Here is a 13,202-nt window from a genome sequence, read left to right as displayed (position 1 = left end):
AGATATTGATAGAAAATTCATGGCAAAATCAAAATTAAAAATGCAAGTTCTACATGTGGTCAGGACAAATTTCACATTTGTTACAATTTTTTCAAACTGCAAGTACTTCCCAACATACAGCAACATTTCTTATCTGTTCTCCGCCCAGAGTTCCCAACTGCTGCAAGACAGCACAGAAAACCCTCGTCTTCTCTCCAGGAAACTTGGCAATTGCATTTGTCAAGATGTCTTTCACTAGAGAGAGGCTGCAGGCAGCTCCCAGAGTTAATCCTGTAACCAAAAGATTATGAAAGTGTAACATGGGCATTGCTTTATTGCCTGGGTTTTAAAGTGTCTTCAGACTGTAGAGTTAGGACAGCTCATGGGAGCTAAGGCAGATAAAAGGAGAGGAGCCTTTGCATTTTAAAGGAACTGGAACGCTTCATTTCAGGAGACTGAGGGTAAAATCCCTAGAAATTATGAAATAGAGACTAATACCTCACCTCTTCTGCAGAAAGGGAAATCGCTTCTGTGCTTCCAGGTGCACATCCCAACTGCTTCCCTTGCACCTTGCTTTGACTGAGTAAACATTTAGGAGACATCACACAAAGGCGAGTCAACTTCAAAATGCTTTCAACAGACTTCCTATTCTAAAGCATGACTTTCCATCCTAATTTGATCTTGCTTTGCATATGAACATTCTAGTTATTCTTCTAAGGTGGGGGTAGGTAGCGTTGGCAGCAAAAACCCAAATAGTCCTAACAATGAAGACAGTATCAATTTTCCCACTAGAAAGAGAACTCACATGCATTTACTTGAGAAGTTCTTTGTAAGATTATACTTCTAATTTTGTTTTGTAAATGGTACACAGTTCCCTTCTATTAAAAATAATTATTTAATAATAAATGAATGTTTTCAATTAATACTGGGATACAATTAAATGTATAAATGAATATATAAATAAATTTAATTCATTTTAATTAAGCAAAGTAATATTCAATTTTGTGTATTTAAAAGAAAAATTTAATCAAAACATATTTTGCATTTAAATCAAACATAAATTTGCATTAAAGAGAGGGAATACTATTTCTGACTGGCAAACTAAACTGCATATCTCTTGTTTTAGGACTAGTAAGTCTCACCTTCAAATACCTGGGTCTTATTTACACACTTTAAAGAAGGAGTGAGAATTCTCCCAGCTTCTTTTCAATTCTTAGCTACTTTTCAGCTAAGAATAAACTAGTCTTTGAATAGAACTGGATGACTGACCAGAAATAAAATAGATATTCTAAATGCAATGACAGAACTATCAAACACAGCTTATCGCTTAAAAAAATGTGGCTTCAGGCATATAGCAAATAATTTCATCATATACTACTTTCCTTAAAAATTTGGCTATAAGCTAGTTCAAGGTAATTTTTATTCAATTACTTTAGACTATTATGGTAAGTTGAGACCAGTTCTGGTTGTAGTTCTAATCCACCAGAAATTATTTAAAATCCAAAACCTTGTCTAAGTAAAAAAGCCTCCATGCTTATTATAAACATATAAGTTGAGGTACAACATTTTTAAGCTATTATAATTAATTCTGTTATGATTGAGAACAAGATTAGTTAATGCATATCAGTGATGCCAGTTTAATCACAGCCTTTTTTCTAATGTAACCAAGTATGCCACATGTTAACTCTCCCTGTGACTCTGTATGGCTCTCTCTCTGCTATTCAGCAGTCACAGAGTAAATCCTGCATGACTGATCACCAGAACCAGTATTACCAGAATAATCACCCTCACACTAAGGCCCCAGATAACATTGCTGGTCAGCTCTGCACTGAGTCAGGAAGACAAAACCATCCTGCACTGTGTTGTTGGCAACAGCCTCCTTGACCTAGGAAAGAGCCAAGCATGCTTAGGAACGAGTTGCTTGGCACTCTGGAATGGTGCAGCATTCCTTACTGCAAAGAAATCTTCTATTTCGGGAAAATGTAAAGTCTACTGACCATCATTTGTGTATTTCAGCACATTCAGATCAGGGATCCTTGCAGGAGCAATAAGAACTGGATGGAACACACCTCTGAGCTTCATGTCAGGTCCTACAAGATAGGAAAAGACGTAGACAAAAGGTTTTTCCATAATGACAACTCCCACATACTGGAATGTAAGCTTAGGGATGAAGATGCAAAAAGAACCACAAATGTAGCCCCAGTCCTCTCATGCACATTGGAACTAAAGCAACAGGAGCTGTTCTGATCACATACATACCCACATTGGTGTTCCCAACCACAAGAGGTGCTTTAGGGTAGGTAGCTTTCAGATCCAGCAGTTCATCCAAGCTTACAGGAGAAATCCATGTTACTCGCTCTCCATGAAAAACCAGAGTTCTTTTTGGTTGATTTTCTGCCATTCTCTGATGGAGAAACATAGCAGATTTAAATATTTAGACATATAGACAGAAGTGAGGTCTAATAGACAATGAACTGAAAGTCAAAAATGTTCTTAAACAACAGCAATTCTACATAATCCTTTAAAATTGGATAAAAAGGGGACAGAAATGTTATGCTGGCTAATGTTTGCACAGTGGTGAAAGGTGAGACTGTGTGGGTAAAATGCCTTCAAGTAATTCCAGTGGGCTAATAAACAAGAATGATAATAAACAGTCCCCTAGCAAAAGATGTAGGGATAGATCCTGCAATTGCTAAAACTGTTAGAAAAGTGATAAAAAAATACTTAGTGGTAGTGCTTGGAGAGCACCAATGGCACTGACAGCAGCATCCCCTTCTACATTATGCATGCACTTAAGTGTCTCTGGTTGTTCTAGCACTGTTTACTGATCACTTGGAAATAGCTTGTGAACCAGTGCTGGTACAAACACACAGTCAAGAACTCTTGTCCTGCAGTTATCAACCTTTCTCCAGAAGCAGTCACCTAACTACAGACTCTGGCTTTGGATCTCTACAATGGTAATAAAGTAAAACAAACAGCTTTCAGTTTTTCTAGAGCAAATACTGCAATCAATAATTAAGGATGCCTAATGCTTTCCATTCCAGCTGTTTATATCTTTGGCATGCCTTAATCATTGGGGCTAAACACTCTCTGATCTGGGTGGCCATCTGAGAACAGACTAACACAATTATTAAGCCACAAAATTGTTTTGCAATGTTAAAAATTGTTTGTCATTCAGTTTGCTGTGAAGTATTTGTATCTTCAGCTGCTGGACTGAAAACTCAGTTTAGGTTGCTTCTTTATGTTCTCACCTGACACCTAACTCTGCAGCTTCATTTCCCCAGTTTGACTTTTTTTGGTATGTGAATATTCAATAAGCTTACTGGACAAAAACCAAAAAGGAGTATAATAACATTAAAATGTTTTGACATTTCTTCTGATGAATTACTGCTAAGCAGGACTTAAGAATTAATTCTGAACAGAGCATCAGAATAATCTATAAGCAGCAAAAGGTACCATTAGTTCTGGAGGGAATATAAGCTCCTGGGTGGGATCTAAGGGCTGGAATTCATCTGCTGAAAACAGGCTGGTGGACACCTTAAAAAGGAGACAAGAAAAGACCAAGAATTTTCTCTCATCATTAATTTCATAAAACAATAATAAAAGCAAAACCAAAGCCAAACCAATAGACTGCCACTGAAGCTAGTAAAAAAATAGCCATTTCCTTATAATTTGGATTTGTTTTTAAATCACTATGCATCATTTGGAGGTGCTGAGGTGAAAGAAGTGTTCACAATATTTTCTTAAATTTTACTGCTAACACAAATGACAGTGCAGAAGCAAGCAACTGAAGGACTGCGGACTAAGTACAGGCTTCCTGTAGCTCTACTATAACAAAATAGTTTCATGCCAACCTAAAGTACTCAAAACCCAAAGAAGTAGATCAGATATTACTGAAAAAATTAAGAACAAGGTGAAGTATTTGTATAGATAAGAGGTTTCATATAAAATCACAACCATAGTTCTAATTTTTAAGTGTATCAATTCTTCAGAGTCAAGTCAGCAGTTTTCCTAAGAGACCAGTACTCAGAGCATCACTGATCATTGATTTAAGCAAATTTCACATATGCCCTAATGTCTTTCACAATATAATTCTCACTGTACTGGTAGAGCTCAGACTATTAATAGTACTGAACCTGAAGAGCTGTTCAAATCTCAGCTCTGGAGATCCAAACTACCTTATACAAACTATCTGACACAGACAGTGCTATCAGAGCCTCATCATACAAATTTACACATAGAATCCTCAATTTTTCAAAATATTTCCAAATTTCTTGTGAGGAATAATAAAATATCATATTTATCAAATACTATATGCAATATTCTAAGTTTTATATTGAAGTAGGGTGAGTAATATATTTAAAACTTTACCTTCTCTTCATTGTCAAACAAATCATCTTCCTGATCCAAGCAACTTTTTCCATTTGCTTTCCTTTGACAACAAATGGATTCCTAAAATAGGAAAATCCCATTAGTGAAATACTGCCCAGGGTGGCAATGAGTTAAAGCTCATAAGATAAAAGTGACTCTGTATTTCCATAAAGTTCTAGATGAAGTTTAATAACAAGCTGAATTAGAAGGATTAAGTGTTAAAGGAGTGATATTAAAAAAAAATATTTTAAGTCATCAAATGTTGACATCCTTAATGCAAAATAATTCCCACTGTGTAGAATTCTTTTGACATTGTGAGAGCAGATGTAGATGGTCTGTATTGTTTCCTTTACCACCTGTTCACTCCCATTTTTCCTTGGTAGGTTTCTGACACATTGCATTGCATGATAAATTCTAAGAATGTAGACTGAAATTGTGCTTTGATTCATGCCAGTACTAACCCACAGTAAACCACATGGAGTTACTTAGATTACTCCTCATAATCCAGGTTAGACATCATGTTCACTTGTGTTTATCAATTTTTCTAATGGGTTAGGCCATTTACTAAGAATGACACCTTTAAACAGAGGGAAGGGATGATCTCAGTGAAAATCTTGATGGCTTGTATATGCATATACACTGATAGCCCCAATCTAGCACTCCTATTGCCACTACTTCTTACCTTACAGAAGGTTTTACAGGCATCTAGGATTGGCCTGTATCCAGTACAGCGGCACAAGTTCCCTGAAGGAAGGAAATCAGTCAGAAAAAGCTTTGCTCTAAAGACGTGGCTTTAGAACGTCATATATTTATGTGAGTCTTATGTTTTTTAAGCTCAAGGAGAAGTGTCAGCTCTCAAAAAGACAAAATAGAACAGTGGCACAAGACTTAGGACCTTGCAGCTCCTAACAAAAAATGCTGTTGTTTCAAGGGGAGTATGAAATAGTTGAGATCTGCACTACAGTGAATGCTGGCTCCAGGTCAGTATGCAGGAGAATAAGAGATTGTCGAGTATTTTTTACCCACTCAAAACGTTGTTCTCTTTCCCCCTGACTTTTGTTCTAGAGGGAAAGGAAACTAACATTACACCTCTAAGCTCACCACTCAGCAACAGGAAATGTCTTTGGCTCCACTGTGACTCTAGAACACAACAGATGACAGGATATTTTACCTACAATAAATGCTCACACTTTCCCTTACTGAAGATAAGGCAGAGAGATGCAGACTATCTGTTTTAATCCTACTGCAAAGGGGCTGTCCTGCAAGGTTTATGACATTCTCAACACCAGATATAAAGGGACCTTGGAGATGGCTCAGATGCAGCTGCTTCTCCAATATAACATAATTTTTGCACATCTGATTTTAAGCATTTCAAAAGACACATATGGGGATGTTTTGAGCACCTGAAACAATCCACAGCTCTGTGTTTCATTTTTCAGGATAAAAGAAAGACAGGGAATACAAGGTCTCCATCCAGCAGCAACTCTTCTAGAAAGCACAGCTTGTAAGAGTACATCCTCCATGCATGCAGACATGTATACTCACACAGACAAGCACTCAGATAGACAAAGCACCTGAAGAAATGCTTCAGGAACACACCTGCAAACTAAAAAGTGGCAATATTTACCAGCCAGAGCCGCAATCATCTGCTCTGAACTTGGTTCTGGATGGTTTCTCAGCAGAGTGTATATAGACATCACCATTCCAGGTGTGCAGAAACCACACTGGGAGCCATGGCACTTGGCAAGTCTTTCCTGAAATGAAATACCACAAACAACACTCCTTCCAGCACTCATCTCCATTCTAATGAATGCTCTCTTAAATGGGAGATGCCATACAAAATGTTGTCTTGGTAATAAACCAGACTTTTTAAGTAAAACACTTAAAGCGATATAAAATGAAAATAATTATTTTGGGTGTGATGTTGATGCACATCTTACTAAAGGAGCTAATTAACCTTCAGCGGACTTCTGTCTTTTTTGCACCTATGCTAAAATATGAACCAAAGGGACATTGTCCAAGATGTGTTATTGGCCCAAAGAGAGCAAAGCCTGACCCACTCCAACAATCATCACATACCAACTACTTGATCAGACTGCCAATATTAAAGTAAGATCTGTCAGCAGCCTTGATCAATCAACCACCAGAAAACAATGTTGCCCTCTGTTGTCACTTAGAAGGGAAAACAACCATCTTATGAAATTCCTATGCCCTAAAAGCACTGACACTAAATCCATTCCATCCAAAAAAGAAATCAGTAATCTTCCTATACAGTGATACTGCACTCTCACCTGAACTGGATGAATTCTGGTTTTTGTACTTCCAATACCTTCCACTGTAGTCACTGCGGCACCATACAAGGAGCAAATGGGAAGCAAACATGCATTGGCTGAATAGTGTCTTTGGAACATAAAGGAGAATAAAGAACATGAATATTATTTTAATAAACAAGTCTGACTATTATTTAACAGTCAATCAAGACATAGTTCATACTTACAAAGCAGCCACTATTAACATTTGGAATGAGAAGCAATCACTTTCTAGCTCTGTCTCTTGTCCTCCATATAAAAGCATATCTATGAGGACAATTCCATGGAATTTACATCTTCCTTAATACCTCAGTCTTTTCTAATTACCCTCTTGCCCACAAGGAATCTGTCAACTGTATTTTGAAGGAGGAAGATAGGGAAAAGAAGATTGGTGTAGTCATTAGAAGTAAAGAATTACTGCACACTACTGCAAATTTATAATCAAAATTCCGATCCAAAGGAAATTCTGATATAAAGTAAATATCACTGTTCCTAAATAGGAATTATGTTGCAGTAGAGAAGGCCATGATACACAGAGTATCATCACACAATTTCAGAAAGCTTCAACTCATAGAGTAACATCATACCACTTCGGAGAGCTTCAAGCATCTGCCCATACAGAGTAACATCATATAACTTCAGAAGGCTGCAAGTATCTGCCCTTCTTGTTCTTTAGCCTAACCTTTTGTACCACTCATGTTGATGCATTGCACCTGTGTGTCCTCTGTTCCCTTTGGTGATTGGTCAGTGCCCCTGGGCACTTCAGCTCTCATTGCTTTTAATGCTGCTCACCTGACCTACACAGCTGTAGCCCATTGGGGATGAGGCTCAGCCGCAGTCCCAAGCCCCAGTCCCAATCACCCCAAACTGTGTACCTACAGAACAACACACCAAAATGAAAATTCTTCAAAGCATTTAATAATTTCAATAAAATTATTTAAAATTATTGTTTTTAATACAGTTTATTTTTTTTTCAGTAGTCTGCTTTAATTTTAGCTCTTTCATTAACTTTAAACATTTTCATTTGTGTTGCATTCCAATGTTATGTAACTGTACAAAAGCAAACTGGAATGTTTTTTCCCCACCCAATAAACACTTCAGCGTACAATGACATGTAACCATTCAACAATTTGATTGATGTTTTCTCAACTTAAAAGCAATTTATTCCAGTCTTTAGCTTAAGGACTCAAACTCAAACTCCAGGTTTCAGTTCATAATCCTTTTTTCTGTGGGTGGGATGTAAGGGATGGAGTTCAGTATTAAAGGGCTGGTGAGACTCACAGTTGTGCCTACCCTACCTTCCCACCAATTATATGCCAGTATGCTGGTTTTGGCTGGGATAGAGTTAAATTTCTTCATAGTTTGAAGCTGTGCTCTGGAATTGTGCTCGAATGGTGCTGATAACACAGGGATGTTTAGTTACTGCAGAGCAGGGCCTACACAGAGTCAAGGTCTTTTCTGCCTCTCATCCCACCCCACCAATGAGGAGACTTTGGGAGACAAGAAAGTGGGAGGGGACACAGCTGGGACAGCTGAACCTAAATGACCAAAGTCATATTCCATGTCATATGGCATCATGTGCAGCATATAGAATTGAGGGAAGAAGAAGAAAGGGTGGAGGTTTTGGAGTGATTGTGTTTGTCTTCCCAAGTAACCATCACAGATGATGGTGTCCCAGCAGTGGCTGGACATCTGCCTGATAATGGGAAGTAGTGAGTAAATTGTCTACTTTACTTTGTTTGCACAAGCAGCTTTTGCTTTATCTATTAAACTGTCTTTTCTCAACCCATGAGTTTTCTCCTTTACCACTCTGATTCTCTGCCCCATCCCGCTAAGGGGAGTGAGTGAGCAGCTGCATAGTCCTCAGTTGCCAGCTGGACTTAAACCACCATACAGAGCTGCAGGTAGGAGCCACATTCCAGTGGTCAAGCCAAAGGGTCTTAAACTAATGCCTCCTACGACCTCTTGCAGGGGCTATTAGTATTTGTAAGTAAATAAAGCATTTGAGTTCAGCAAATTTACAATACAGCTGAATCAACAGCAATTTTTACGGCATTCTCCTTTTGGATTAAAGTGACCTTTCCTCTAGATACTTTTACAATTAAGTACAAGTTCTACAACTCTGTTTTTAAGGTTTCATATCTGGAAATGGTATCAACAACTATAAATTTTTCTGCAGGTTTCAAAATATTCTGTTGAGGATACCGTATCTTCTTTGAAGCTGGCTCATAAGTTGATATCATCACTGTGCAAGCACCACAGCCACCTCCTCCACAGCCATACTTGGTTCCTGTAAGACGGACTGAAAATGCTGTCATTAGGGAAAATAATTATCTGGTTGCATTCTGGGCTTTATTCCACTCAAAGGCTTGAGACAACCCTTTTTTCCTAAACTCCTAAGGAACATAGAATTTGTTTGGTATCAGCATATGTACTGGATTCTGTTCTATATTGGAATAAATTTTCAGTGAAAGCAAGATAGAAGCTAAGAAGTTACATGACCAAAATCCTCTTCTCAAGAAAACAGAAAACTTGATTATAATTTATTTTGGAAGAGGAGTAAGTTGGGACAGAAAAGGGAAGTGAAATTTACTTCTCCAAGTGAAAATTTGAAAGGAAGAAATATGTAATGGGCAAACCAGCTGTATATCTGAAATTCCAGTGGAACACTAAAATTTCCCAGTTTCTCTCAGAAGGCCCATTTATAGACAGGATATTTGCCTTGCATCTCATCTGAAGGATCACACTTCTGAGAGAAGTGCTCATTTCTGTGAATCTGGAACAGTGGCCAGTCTAAAACTGTGAATCAACAAACAGCTACTTTAATGTTCCAAAGCCACCAAAAGGAAGATGCCTTTTTGCCCCTCAAAATTCCATCAGTCTCAGGTTTTCATCACAAGATCTCCCCTTTACCAGGAGAGAGATTATTACAAAGCCTGGCGACTTTTATTCTGTCAAGTTACTGACCCCTAGGTTTTTAGACTTCTTGATGAGGTGGGAGGGGAGGAACACAGATAGACACATATTCATTGTGCCTGATGGCATAATTTATCTCTTTAAAAAGCCAGGCTAAAAATACAGCAGCTCAACTGAAGAATATTTGGATTAAGAAAGAGACATCATTTAGTGCAGTTGATTTATCTTAAAGGAATCACAACTTCCTTAATCTGGTAATTAAACCTTGAATTAAAATTTCTTAGAATTTTACTTGAATAAGGCTTTCGTGAGTGACTTTAGGGAACAGACAAGAAAAGGATACGCCTCTTTCGCAGATAAGCCAAGAGCATTTGTTCAGGATCAGCATTTTTCTCTATTATCTACAGCAAGAAAGTAAAAACAAGGTTTTATTAAGAAACCAAGGCATTTCATAATTCAGGCCACAGACTACATTCACACAAGGCCAGAAGAAAATCCTTTTCTGGTTCTCTCTCATAGTACTACACTAATTGCCAAACACCACAGGAGAGTTTGGACTCCTGGAAATTCCTTTTCAGACACAGACACTTCCAGAAAAGAAGTGTTAGGGCACCTTGCAAGTACTAAAAATAACTGCTGCTCAGTGAAATGTTATACCGAGGGAACTGACCTTCGGCCACACTAGAAATAAAAATGCAGAACTTTAAAGACAGCATAAAGAACTAACTAATGATTTGCAGATTTTAAAGTCTCCCTGGCACTCTGACATACTGGAATAAACATTAGAGGAAGTCTGTAAGGCTATCAGCAGTAACGATTTCTTTTCTAGTTTTATTTATATTAACTTCACTTGCTGTAAGAAACTGACAACGGAGAGCAACAAGAAATATCCACATTCTTGATCGAGTACAGTATTTCTTATTTGGTCACTTAGAATCAGCTAGTTCCTTATAATTGCTTTGGATCAACAACCAGACCTTGCAATATTATCTTTATGCTCAATAGTCCAAATTTGGGCACTAAAGTCTTGCTTTCAGTTGTGCCTCTGAAAACCTGACACCATCAAAGATGAGAAGCCAGACATCCAAGTGAAAAAAGGGGTTTGCTTACCAGCCAAGTTTGATACCCAGCTGAAAGTGTGTTTCACTTTGACACACTTTTTCTCCCAAACACAGCAGAGCTAGCCAAAATGGGATGCAACAATCCAACCTTCTTCTGGAGGTTTGTGTGAGGCTTCGGTTACACTCGTTCGAATAAATCTGAGCTAGCCAAATCTATGCCCTTCGGGGTTGCTTCAGGCACTGCAGCCCCTCTCTCTCCGGCCTGTACTTACCTTCCTCCCATTCACATAGAACACGAGCTCCTGAGCCGCCACAGCCCCTTGCAGCGCCATCGTTCGCAGCCCAGCAGCGGGAGCAGCAGGGAAAGCCGCGCAGCTGGACGCGCCTCGTTATGCGGGGCGGGGCGGGGCGGAACCAGGCAGTAACACGGACTTTGTTTCCAACGTCCTGCGCTGACTATAAATATTTATTTACTTCAGCCTTCTGAAGCGTTATTTCGGTGTTGAAAACGAAGTCGTGCCTCGCACTTTCTCAAAGGACACAGGTGTTCTTGCAGAGCTAAACAGCAACGTTAACACTGTGCATTGTTATCAGGTTCTTATAATATCTCAATTCAAAATTGAGATAAAATCCAGCACTGTAGTGATCATGGGACCAATGTGATTTTTTGGTTATATTTGCACTAACAAAATAATCAGCAGTAAGGTTCAGGTATCATAACCATTTGTAAGGAAAGGTTTTATAGAGAAAATACTTTCCTCTTTTTGTATAATCAAAATATATGGAATTAATTTCCTACAAAATTTCAATTAGATTAAGTAAACATGAGAAAAAACAACATTAAAACTATAAAAAGAAGTTCAAGTTACCTTATTCTCAGCAAAATTCTCCTAATTCTTGGCGATTGCTACTAATAGATTTTTATGTCAAAAATCATGAACTGCTTTTTCATCATTTTCCTGGAAAGAGCTTCTAATATATCAAACGACCTGGTAAAACGATCACATATAGTGAAGGTTCAAAGACAATGCAACATTCTTTATGCTGCTTTTATGTTATAATTTTTTGTAACAATAAAAAGAAATGCAACCTAGGAAATAACAAAGTGAGTTTTCTCTGTGTTCTATTATTGAACATCAATTTGAGCAACAAGAGTGAGGATGGAGAAAACAAGGAAAGAAGGGCAGTAGCAATAATATGATTTTACAGTTACTTCCGTGATCTTCAGGCCACTTTCTTTATACTTTTTTACTTGGAAGGATATCTATACTAAAGGAATGGAAGAAATGAAGGCATAACCCCCCAGGCCTTTTACTTTTATTGAAAATTTCATGCTTGTATTTGGGACACCCTAGCAGTCTAGCTGGTAACACCTGAGGCTGTGTGGAACAACAGGACCTTCACTGAAAAAATAATTAAGCCAATGCCCAATGAGATTATTTATTTTCTGGGAAGATAAAACATGTGCCTCTGTTTCTAGCTTTCAAACCACAGGCAGTAGAGAGAAACAACCATTTAAAAAACCATTGTGTTTTGCTGCTGCAGTGCCAGCACTGGGAACACAAGTTTTAACAGGTATTTCTTGATGGTTTCTAATGACACTGCTGCTGATGTTGATAAATAGTAAGCTAGCAAGAACATTTCAATTAAAAATAAAATAAATTAATTTCAAACTTGGTAATAAAAGCCAAGGAAAAATGCTTAATAATTTCTATGTGTACTTCTTTCTAAAAAATAACATTGAAAAAGGATAGAATCTATCTTCCCAACCATTTCTGCACCTCTTCACAATAGTCTTGGTGAATGTAGTGATGTACACAGCACGTATCAGAAAGAAAAAAGTCTGTCTGCTGAAACTTCCCAAATAATGTTAACAGGTGTTTTGCAGTGCAGATGACATTTCCTGGGTGATGAGGTAAGTTTTTTATTGGAAGAATTGTCATACTGATTGAATACTCTATTTGTACTGCAAGGTTCTATACGAAAACACCTTGCTCTACTTACTGCTGTATATTTACAATCTCTACATGATCTTTGCAACTGGTAACCACAGCTAGACAACTCTCCGTTTAGGGAATAAATGTCCCCTTTGTAAACTATCTCACTAGTGATACATTTAACTCTAAATTCATACATGGAAAGTCCTACAGGATCTTGAGGAAGCTGCCTTAGGGCTACAGACCATAACAAAATAACCACAGTAGAAAACAGTTGTGGTATTACTTAAGTGTTTGTAAATAATACATTTACGCCTCTTAATTTTTATGGTTGTAGACTTACGTGTAGAATGGACACACCTAAAAGTTATATCCAGGAGTGTGTTCTGATATGTATCAGTCCTTTTCTGTCAAAATGCACAGCTGAAATTCTGGCAACTCACAGGAGAAGGATGTAGGTTCCTCCTATTGAACTTCTTGAGATTCCTCTCAGCACATTTCTCCAGCCTGACCAGATCCCTCTGAATGGTGACAGAACCATGGGGTATTTCAGCCACTCCTTCCAGTTTCCGATCACCTGCAGACTTGTGTAGGGTGCACTGGCTCATACAGGTTGTTAGTGAACGTGT

General features: G+C 38.0%; 1 protein-coding gene across 1 annotated transcript in view; it reads right to left on the bottom strand.

Moving 5' to 3' along the window:
* Positions 1–11,009, bottom strand: part of AOX1 (aldehyde oxidase 1) — a 37,389-nt gene extending 26,380 nt beyond the window's left edge. The window contains exons 1-11 of the mRNA XM_071434605.1: positions 10,909–11,009; positions 9,919–9,976; positions 8,865–8,961; positions 6,642–6,750; positions 5,978–6,104; positions 5,033–5,094; positions 4,351–4,431; positions 3,436–3,516; positions 2,239–2,383; positions 1,977–2,069; positions 119–270 (exon numbers count right to left, since the gene is read on the bottom strand). Coding sequence (XP_071290706.1) covers positions 119–270; positions 1,977–2,069; positions 2,239–2,383; positions 3,436–3,516; positions 4,351–4,431; positions 5,033–5,094; positions 5,978–6,104; positions 6,642–6,750; positions 8,865–8,961; positions 9,919–9,976; positions 10,909–10,968 — 1,065 coding nt within the window. The 5' untranslated portion in view covers positions 10,969–11,009. The remainder of the gene's footprint in view (positions 1–118; positions 271–1,976; positions 2,070–2,238; positions 2,384–3,435; positions 3,517–4,350; positions 4,432–5,032; positions 5,095–5,977; positions 6,105–6,641; positions 6,751–8,864; positions 8,962–9,918; positions 9,977–10,908) is intronic.
* Between the last annotated feature and the right edge of the window lie 2,193 nt (positions 11,010–13,202).

The sequence above is a fragment of the Agelaius tricolor genome, unplaced genomic scaffold (genome assembly GCF_023055355.1).
Source record: "Agelaius tricolor isolate 1412-34295 unplaced genomic scaffold, bAgeTri1.0.p SCAF_10, whole genome shotgun sequence".
In the NCBI taxonomy this organism is placed as follows: Eukaryota; Metazoa; Chordata; class Aves; order Passeriformes; family Icteridae; genus Agelaius; species Agelaius tricolor.
Note: the sequence above shows the minus strand (reverse complement) of the source record. Positions and strands in the feature narration are given on the sequence as shown.